The sequence below is a fragment of the Daktulosphaira vitifoliae genome, unplaced genomic scaffold, assembly GCF_025091365.1.
Source record: "Daktulosphaira vitifoliae isolate Bord-2020 unplaced genomic scaffold, ASM2509136v1 Scaffold_2, whole genome shotgun sequence".
NCBI lineage: Eukaryota > Metazoa > Arthropoda > Insecta > Hemiptera > Phylloxeridae > Daktulosphaira > Daktulosphaira vitifoliae.
This window is the reverse complement of record NW_026099573.1, coordinates 41136654-41147689: the sequence shown is the minus strand read 5'-3', so window position 1 is coordinate 41147689 and position 11036 is coordinate 41136654. Positions and strand designations below refer to the sequence as shown.

Genomic DNA, 11036 nt, shown 5'->3' with positions numbered 1-11036 from the left:
TATTTGAATTAATCTTTTGTAAAATATTTAGATTATGATCTTGAATTAATTTGAATGTTTTAATAGCATCCAAACCTAATAAAAGGTCATAAGAAAATTTATTATTTTTAACAACATATGTATTTAAATAATTTGTAAATTTTCCAATTTTTAAAATAAGGTTTGCCCGTGCTGTACAGAAATTGAATCCATTGATTGTCTTAAAAGCAGATTTGTTTTTCTTTAAACTTGATTTTAAAATATCTACAACTTTTTGGTTTACTAAGCTGACATTGGAACCACTATCATATACTGCTTTTATAATCATTTTATTATCAACAAGTACATTAATTTTAATCAATGAATTTAATTTCTCCGGGCATTTTAGTTTAAAGATTTATTATCTAATTCAATATTAATCATTTCTGATACTTGATCAGTCTCAGAATCATTAATTGCTTCATTAAGATTAACCTTAAATTTAGTAGTGTATAAATTTTTATTTCTACATTCAGTTGTAGGATGGAAACGGTTTCGCCACCCTAAACTTTCACACATATAACAAGGTTTCTTAAAGGTTTCACTTATCTTCTTCTTTTGTTCTTCAGTTCTACCCTTAAAATTTTCAGTTTTTATACTTGAATTTGTACTTGATGCAACCTCTTTTTTTTTTGTTCTTACTGAACCTTCTAATTTTGCTAGTTCAGTTACCAATTTTTCCATCGTTGTTATTGTTTCTCGGTCAAGTTCATCTTGAATCTCTAAAGACAACCCAACTACAATCAAGTTAATTCTTGACATAACTGTCGCATTTTTCTCAGCTTCTAAACATAATCTTTCTTTAGTCAGAGCATAATCTACTAGAGAACCACCCAGGTATTTGTAATTAAAGGCTTTTCTTACATTAATCCATCCTTTATCAACAAAAATTATGAGAAATGAACTTTTCCATTCATCCCAATTTACTGGACCAATCTTTTTCAAATTTGACTCATACCAATCTTTAGATGACCCATCTAAAAAAAATCTAAGTGCCTCAATCTTTTTGTTATTATTTATTTTGTGTCGCTTGCATTCATTTTCAAACTGTTCTATCCATTCTGCAGCATTTTGTTTTTTTTCAAACTTTTCTAATAAAAATTTTTTTTCAACTAAATGTAAAGAAGCTTCCTCACTTAAACTAAGTTTGTTTTCCAATTCTTTAATTCTTTCCATTAAAATCATTCCTTCTTCAAAACTGTTTGACTGAATAGTGATATCAGACATAGAGTTTATTTCTTCTAACGGTAGATTTTTAAAGCATAAATTATCTTCTTCATCAAAATATTCTTTCTTTAGATCTTCATCTATTTTTAAGCCAACTTTGCGAAAACCATTAATCGGTTTAATTGCATTAATAGCACTTCTTATCGTAGATTTTGACAGTAAAATTTTGTGACATTTAATATTTTGATACTCACTTGGCAAAATACACCACAAAATCTTATTTTCTGACAAACCAGCTACCTCAAAAACGTCTTCCCCTCTTCTGATAATATGTATAAATAATTTTCTCTCTTCCTTCTTTATACTCATCTTCTTTTAATATGGTACCTTCAGAAATGTAATTAATTTGTAATGTGGTTTTAACCGATTTTATTAATCTAAAAAAGAATATTACAAACATGTTTAAATATAAATTAAAAAACAAATACAAATTTAAATAAACAAAACATTTACCTAAAAAAGAATAATTAATTACACGACGTTTACCACACATTTATATTATTAAGGGAAACACACTAAAAAGAACTACATATAACAGATAGACACTGATAACACAATTATAAAATATCAACACAATTACACAGATGGCGCTAACCTAAAGTTTTTACATATATTTAGGTTTCGTTTGGAACTTGTCTAGAAAAATTCTATCGTCATATTGTTTATAACCCCTTTAACTTTCTTTTCTAGCATTGTATTCGTGATAATCCTTACTTCTCCCACGACAAGTATTTTCTTTGATACACCTATATGTATTATTCTATAGTCTGCTCTCTAAAAGTCTCCTAACTTTGGACGTGTTATTTTTAATATTCCGAGAATATTAATTCTCATCAATATTAATTTTTGATACTGTAAACTATTTTTAAATTAAATTAATAAGTTTTTGAGTGATGTCACTGATCGTTAAATTTTATTAAATAAAAACAAAGTATTATATAATAGTATATTTGAATAACGAGTGTACTTTGATATGCGAATTTCAATTAAAACCTACTGTAAATATTTATTGTACTGACAAAAAGAGTTTAGAGAAAAGAAATCCTTTAACTGTTGTAATGTTAAGAACAAAGTAATTTCGTTATCCAACCGAAAAAGACCATTAGCTGTAAATGTGATATTGTCATGCTTTGTTCCCTCCTTAAGGAATCGTCAATAAAACTATTTTAAACATTTCAGTTATCGATAATTATTGAACAGTAAGTGGGATATAGCACACCCTATCATGTATTATAAGATTAACAAATATCCTAATGGGAATAAAAGTTAGTTCGTTACTGAGAGATATAAAATTTAGATGACTTAATTCAAATAGAAGCAATAAAGATTTAGTTAATTACTTCAACTCACGTTAGATATTTTACTCTATGTGAAATCAACTTGATATTTTTGTACTATGTTGAAAGCCATTTTACAACAACATGTAATATATGTCTTAGTTAAAAATATAAGAATATGTCATTAAAATTTTTAAAATCCATCTTAAAGCAATTAGTTCAATTAGTTATTGAATGAGTAATGTTATTTTACTACGTGTGATATAATATAAGTCCGTGAAAAATTGTATACATTAACACCTTTAGTTTTGTAAAAAGATTAATTTATTTATTTTGCGTTTTTAATATTGTTAACAATTTTTCATGTACTGAATTTTAAATAAGTTTTTTCATCAACAGAATCTTAATTAATTGTGGCAAGTTTACGCGTGTTTTAATCCGTTTCCGACCGTATAATGAAGCAAAAGTAATGCCAATTATGGATTGTGAGTAACACATCTACACATGAGAATCTCCATATATATTGTCCTATAAAATTTGATAAAATAAACCAAAGTTATAAAAAAAAAATAATAGAAACGCCAAATACTCAAATTTTTTTAAAGAAACTCCGAATTATATTATATACTATAGATAAAATTTATGTGTAATAATAAATACCATTCAATAATTCTATTTGGTCAAGGTTCTTATTAATTACACATAGTTTAGATTTAGGTTAGGAAGTTGTTAAATGTTGTATGCTTAGTATAGGATTTTAGAAAACCTTTTAATAATATTTTTTATGATTATTTCATACCCAATGAAATACAAACATTATATTTAGTGACTTTACTGCAGCGTTTTGTAACGTATGAATTGTAATAAAAATTAACTAGTATTGATTTTATCCAGTAAACGTAAATTTGCATGTTTGCGTGTACAAAATAAGCAGAGAGTTATGCACGTACGAAAAATAATTGAAATTTCTATAGCAAAATACATTTTACAAGACAGACAACATCTATACTTAATAAGGTCATTAAATTTAAATAGCCAATAATTATTGGGGAAGATGTTACTAAAAGCGTTTATATGTTATTACATTAGTTTTTTTTTTATACAAACATTTTATTATATTTAGTGTCGACTTTAACCCCTTTACTAGTGTAAATATTACTTTAAATATACAAGTCAATTTTTTTATAAAAGTTTACAAAAAAAAATGATAACTAATAAACTATCAATAATAATTGATTCTCTATTGAGCTATCATTCATTTCAACAGCATATATTTATTAAATAGTGTATTTTATACATACTTATATTTACGTAATTAACATAAACTTATCACTGAGTGAATTTTAAAAAACGTTACTAGAGTAGTTATACGCTAACAAACATTAGCGCGTATTAATAAATTACAGTGTTCAAAACTATAAAATATTCTTTAATGATTGGATATTCAACTCAACTTAGAATAAAAGTTCGAATATAAATACATACATATTTTATGGATCAAATTTGGTATTAAATATACAATTTTNTAAATACATACATATTTTATGGATCAAATTTGGTATTAAATATACAATTTTGTAATAGTTAGCTTAATGTTACTAGGTTTAAGGTGATTTTTTGAGATAAAAACAAAAAATTTATTTCAAACATACATTTAAATAAGACAGTAAAAATATAAGAACTACAACTATTCAATTTAAAAAAAAACCGCTAGATATTCCAAGAAAAATAATGAACTTACAATACCCATTCGTTTATATTTACTACACCATAATACTTGCTATATAAATATAATGATACAATTACTTAACTAATTTTTTTTATAATTAATTACATCTTTATGTTAAACTAAATAGAAGTTTTACCAAATAATTTATAGAAACCGTGAAAGTCTAGCTTTTATGGAACTTTTCTAACCTATATTCCAAGTCATTTTAGATTCACTTAATTTTATTAAATTCTTAGTCATGTATATAATTTTTTAAATCTTTAGAATTTAGTAACAAGTTAACTAATTACATTTACACAGATTAAATTACTTTTTTATTGTCTTATACTTGTATAGTTTATAATTTTATCAAGATTAAAATAATTTTTTTATCGAATTTTTCTATTAAAGTTTAATTGATTTAATTTTTCAAAAATCTTACAAGACATATTTATTTTGAATATATTTACAATGCTATTTAATTTTGAATTTTTTTGTTAAATATTTATGATAATCTTAGCTCGTATTTACCTTAAACAAAATTGTATGTCTTGTATATTTTTATAACTTTTATAATTGTGCCTGAGGGAATTAACAGCATGTTTAAAGTATAACATATGTATGTATAGAACACATAAAAATATCACATTTTAATGAAAGAGCAAGCTGAGACCATAGATGTTAACAAATACAATAAATAATGAAATAATTCGAGTTACAAAGAAGGCGCATTATATAGACAAAATTGCTACCTGCTTGTATTAGTTGCTGTAAATGAAAATACTTTCAAAGCATTTTTATATTATTATTTCATTAGTCCATACTATAGAATTATAAATTATTTTGTAGGGACTCTTGTATAACTTTTATTATATAATTCTATAAAATGTTTGTATTTCAATGTGCTAATTACTTGATTACAAAATAAAAAATGTTACTTCATAATAATAAGTTTTATTTTCACTATAGTTGAATTTAATAAATTATTTAATAAAAAAAATTGTCTTAATTGTAGTAAATTACCAAATAAAATCACATAAATCATATTTAGTAAAAAAACTTTTAAATAAAATTTCAATTATTACTCGTATATGGCAACATTTTTTTCAATATAATAAAATAATAATTAATTTGTGTCGTAACTTATTCGTTTTGGTTAATACAAACATATTAACTAAAAAAGAGTCATAAAAAAGTAGATTTTTGCTAACATCTAATTTTATTATTCAATGTTAAAGTAATAGTACACTTTTATGTATTGTTTTATCAGTTCATTGGTTCATGTAATGCGTTATTTTATTGGATTTAAGTGTTTCATATATTAAGGCGTTAATTAATTAATGAATAACTAACAATGAAGTATTTTCATAAATACATTCTCTTACACATGAACCTAAACATTTCCATTTGACCTTTTTACACGTACTCTGTATTTAGTTTATATAGGATTGAAACCCTATGAATGTTATTTAAAAGATTGATTTAAAATAATGTATGCGTTCTTAACAAACTGCAAGTACGATTAAAATTATGAAAATATATAATAATGTTAAATGTATTGTGCAAATAGTCATAAATTAATTGTAAAATTAATGAATTTTCATATAAAATATATTCATACGTACATTTGAATATATTGATATTAAATTAGCTACAGTCATGCAAACTGAATAATTAAAAGATTATTTTTGAATACCTACAAATGAAATTGTATTGAAAATATATATGTAACAAATTGTACATGCTCTGATAACTATACAGAGTAAACCTTCGATTATTATTGAAATGGAGTATCAGTATTATTCATGAACATTGAACGACAATGTCATTAAATATTATATTTAATAATATAAAAATATTAATCAGTCAATAAATACTTACTTTGGTCATGTGACTTCTCGTAATATTATACAATAGAATAAATGTACAAAGAACTTAGTAGGGTTATTCATTCATTTATAAATTCAACATGATTTTTAATCTTATTAAAAAAATACCAATGAATAAATCCATGTTTTAATAGCATTTTTTTGAGTGTCCTTAATGTAACACTCTGAAGTATTTGTTCACCGGGTACCAGTTTCAAGTGTATTCTTGTAAATTGTTTGAATTGTACTTTATATTTGTTTACAAATTTTCTTCATTATTATTACATTATCTCAACTTAATTGTTAATATCAAAAGCTACCCACGTAGAAAAGTCTTCTACGAGATTCATTCAATTATATTAATACATTGCTCTCTCAGTCATGAAGCCAAATGTCTAATTAAACAACTAACAATGGTCTGAATAAATATACAAATTAATATTAATTACTCATTTAATAACGTAACAACCTTCAAATTGTTACATGAAAATTATTCTTAAACATTTATTTGAGATTCAAAATATCTTTCTAATATAAAATTAAATTTTTTAACAAATTATTGATTACAATCGATATATAATTATAAATAACGTAGCTATTTATTTTTTTTTACTTGGATATCAGATCCACAGTCAAATATTATTTGCAGCTGATTAGCCATTTTTCATTGAGATATAAGTAATGGCCTAAATATTCAAGTTGATTTTATTGTTCTAGTTAATATGATCAAACAGTTGTTCGATTGGGTACTTTACTGTTAAGACAAATAATCATCACGTATATGTCTAACTACTTTAATTACCATATGAATCACGTTGTTCAATATGGTTGCCACGTGTATACGTAATTATTAAATTCTACGAAAAGAACATTTTTCACAAAAGATGAAATATAACCTCGTGGGATATAAAACTTGAGATTATTTAAGTCAGCAATTTTACTGATAATTAATTATGGCACCGATTATTCATTATGAAATAATAGTTAAGTAAGTTTTTGAATTGTTTTGCAATTGAATGGAATGTCGATGTCTAGAAAGTTATGTCATTTTTACATGAACTGTTCTAAGTTTCATTCAAAAATTTTAATTGAATTTGACAAACTGTAGGGTATATTGGTTTTTGTACAACGTCTTATTGCCACAGCAGTATTAGTGCCGCAGGAAAAGCATAGAAATAGTAATTGGGAAGATTTCACTGATGGCATTTGTGTTCATGGGTAATATTTGAGAAGCTGTCTAGTTTAGAGAAGCTAAACAAAAGAACATACTCAGCCAGTCTCGGGGGTCGCTCAGACGGACACGCACACCGAACAAAATAAGGAAACGGCCAAGTTCTCTGAACGGACAAACGACGTTAGCGGTCGGAGGAGATCCGATGGCGGTAGAAGCAAAGGGAGATGCGCGCTACTGGCCGTCTACGGCGGCGGTGACGGTTATCCGCCCAAGCGTTCGTTTATAACGTCAACCCAAAGGGATTCGCTCGACGCTACCACTCTACCCTCCCCTCATCGTGACCAGCCGCATCCGAGATCAATATTGGCGTGCCACTACCCAGCTTCGTATAACGGCATTACAAGTATAAAATATTTATGTATAAATGAGCGCTTTCTTTTTATACACTTGAATGTGTGTTTTACGGTAAAAAGTTTTACTCTACTACTACGGTTATTACTACTACTACTACTACTACTATTATTAAAACCACTATATTCGTTATTATTACTGTTATTACTCATCCTTTTGAGTTTCCAAACAAGTGCGTTTGTTGGATGGACGACGAAAGGCAATAAATAAATAAATTAACAGTGGAATGTTGTTGAAGGAAATTACAGTGCAGTTCTTACAATCATCGAAACAAAATGCCAACACTAGCCAACGATACCACAATGAATTTTTATTATACAACCCAATTAATTTTCTGGCAATTGGCCGCCGATAAAAGATTCCGGCCCAGACTATTTTTATTGAGAACAGCTAAAAAATTGCATGTTGTAAGGGACACGTTTCCAACTAAATTAATTTATGTTACAAAATATTTTTTTGCAAAAAAATTTGTATCTAGGGTTTCAAAAATTGGGTAAAACATGGTTTATTATGAAACCTTTTAGTGCGTGTTTTCGCTGACTACTACGGAATATTTTTTTAGGATTTATTATTTTTTAATCTAAAATTTTATTTAATGCATAATGTTCTTCATATAGTTTATACCAATTCTTTAAAAGCCATTTTAATTGCGTAATAAAATTTTATACTAAAGGTTTTATTTCGATAGTAGCGATTCCTTTGAAATTTATTTAGAATAAATACAGGAAATTAATAGTCTTCGGTATTTCAATGCTACTGTGTTATTTAAATTCTTTAAAAAATGTTTTCATTAATAATCTCAGAGATCTAAATATAATTAAATACATCTTTTAATCGATTTCAATCGATAAAATATCTACATTTTAAATTTATTAATAAAAAACGTTTACTTCAATTTTTTTGAAAGGTTTGTGAAAATGTTGAGAACTCATGATCAGTTACTGCAACAATTAATCAATAATAATTTATTTAAAAGTATTGGTGTAGAAAATTGATTTTTTTATATATGTTAATATTGATATATCATATTTATTCCTCTATGTATGAATATGAATCATAGGGTGATCTTTTATCGTAACCAACTCAATTACTTACAGAATAAAAATAATTAAAACATTTTTGAATTATTAGTTGTATAATACTTTTAAAGTTTATCTCTTATGCTTTATAAGGGTGTCAACTTTTTTTTCCAAAGGAAACACATATTTCGAATTCAATAAAATTTTTGAGGTTTGAACTTAATAATGAAAGACATTTGAATTTCTAACATAACATTATTCGTTCATTAAACAAAAAACTTCAAATTTTAAAATTTTTGAGTTAATATACATGTATAATATATGAGGGATTACAATTACAGGAAGCTAATTGCTTTTTTATCACGTCGTTATCACAGAAAAGGAGATTTTATTGTCAATTATGACTTTATCAATAGATATGCTATCTGTATAGCATAGTTGCATATAGTTGGTGTATTTATAAACTCACTACAATGTGCCATACTACCATACTTTATACATATTTGTTGATCGATTAAAAAAAATCACCGTGTATATATGATTATTAATGAACACATTCGTTTTAATGTTTTTATACATGTAAATTACTTAAATTATTTAATAAAATGATGAAATTATCAGATTTATATTTGTTAAACAAAAATATGGTTTAGTAAATATTTATTAGGATTAAAAATAATTCAATCAATTAAACGCATATACTAATTACTAAAAGATTATAATCTGCTCAATAGTTGTTTTACTCGTAACAAAAAAAAAAAAAATACGTTGAAATATACAATAGTTTGGAGGTAATTTAAAAATTAAACTATAATCACTAATTCGCATTAATTAAATTATCTAAAAACACAAAATGAAAAGTAATAATATACAGAATATCCCACCAGATTCTTATATTCTTAATAACTTTTGATCCAATGAATATTTTTCGTTATTAAAAAGTATAAAAAGGGAAGAAAGACTAAAATGACAACAGTTTCGAAAACAACAACAAAAACTAAAAATATTAAAACAACACCAATAATAAAAAGACAGTCGTTTTATCAACAATAATATCAACAACAAAAAAAAATAAATTTATATAATAATATTGACGTTATCGGTCAATATTGGGTTCTCAACTGATTACCCATACGAAGAAAAATAGAAAACCAACTAGACCGATAGTATAGCTACTCCTTGGACTTGTAACTCTGCAACAAGTTCGAATCGTCAGCACACAAATCAAAACGTGAATTTATCTATAAATACACCTTTAAATTTTCTAACTAATACAACAATCCACGAGAACTTTAATACATTCATAATTAAATGATAAATGAAAAGTAATAGGTGTATTTACATCGTTCAGAGAAATTATATTTATTTTATATTTAATATCTTTAATTTAGCGTTGAAAATTAAACTTCAACAAATTTATTATAAAAGTGTGAAAGTGTTTCATTGAAATAAATAATTTCTTAATTACACTTTGGTGAAAATATTCGACAAACGATTGCACTTAGAATTTCCTTCTGGAATCGTTTTACTATCTTAAATCTTTACGAGTGCCGTGGTTGAACTATGCTGATACTAATTAGTATCTAAAGTTTAATACTACAATAACAATAATACAGTAAACTCAAGACATATCGAGTTAGAGTGTTGATGATGTAAAAGTAGGAAGGAGGTCGTAAGCTTACAAACAGGCTCAGTGAACTCGGTGGGTTCACTAAACATAAAAAAAAGAATGGCAATTGACAATGCAGACAAAAAAAAAAAGCCGATAAAATCATGATGTCTCATTGTGTGAATGAACAATCTATATACTTAAGTCTCTTTATAATTTTTGCAACATTTCTAACAGTAAAAAACCCACTGAAATAAAATATGAATTGTAGATGACAGCCACATTTTCTAAACTTAAATTAAAATCGATCATTTGACGCTATTGAAACAGAAGTAAGTGTAAAAATGTTTTTGTACGCTGTTAGTATTGATTACAACTTTAAATTTATACGTCAACATGCCATTATATGTTGTACTTGGCAAATTCAACAGCCTCGTTATTAACGGCTTACTTTTTTTTATGTTTAACAGGTCAATGGCGGTGTTGGTGGCAAAGTGTCTAATCACCATCGGGCCAATCCAGATGCGTGCGAGAAACACGATCCTTGCCAACACGGCGGAATATGCATATCCACCGATTCGGGTCCAAAATGCCAGTGTCGAGACAAAAACTACGAGGGAGTTTATTGTGAAATAGGTAAGTGCTTGCCAAAGTTCTCTTATTGGCGTGTAAAATGTAAACGGTGAGCGTTTTGATATCGTCACATAAAACATTTGTTGGAAAAT

General features: G+C 26.1%; 2 protein-coding genes across 2 annotated transcripts in view; one reads left to right on the top strand and one right to left on the bottom strand.

Moving 5' to 3' along the window:
* The window catches only part of LOC126899347 (neurexin-1), a 154397-nt gene that overhangs the window by 98948 nt on the left and 44413 nt on the right, over nt 1–11036 (top strand). The window contains exon 4 of the mRNA XM_050674151.1: nt 10782–10947. Coding sequence (XP_050530108.1) covers nt 10782–10947 — 166 coding nt within the window. The remainder of the gene's footprint in view (nt 1–10781; nt 10948–11036) is intronic.
* On the bottom strand, nt 8–1850 carry LOC126899358 (uncharacterized). Its single transcript, XM_050674229.1, has 2 exons — nt 1699–1850; nt 8–1622 (listed from the first exon to the last, which is right to left on the bottom strand). Exon 2 carries the CDS (start codon nt 1552–1554, stop codon nt 364–366), a length of 1191 nt encoding a protein of 396 aa, XP_050530186.1. The 5' UTR covers nt 1555–1622; nt 1699–1850; the 3' UTR covers nt 8–363.

Bases quoted from the DNA above. Each gene is read 5' to 3' on its own strand.
- LOC126899358 (XM_050674229.1), bottom strand. From the start codon at position 1,554: ATGAGTATAAAGAAGGAAGAGAGAAAATTATTTATACATATTATCAGA.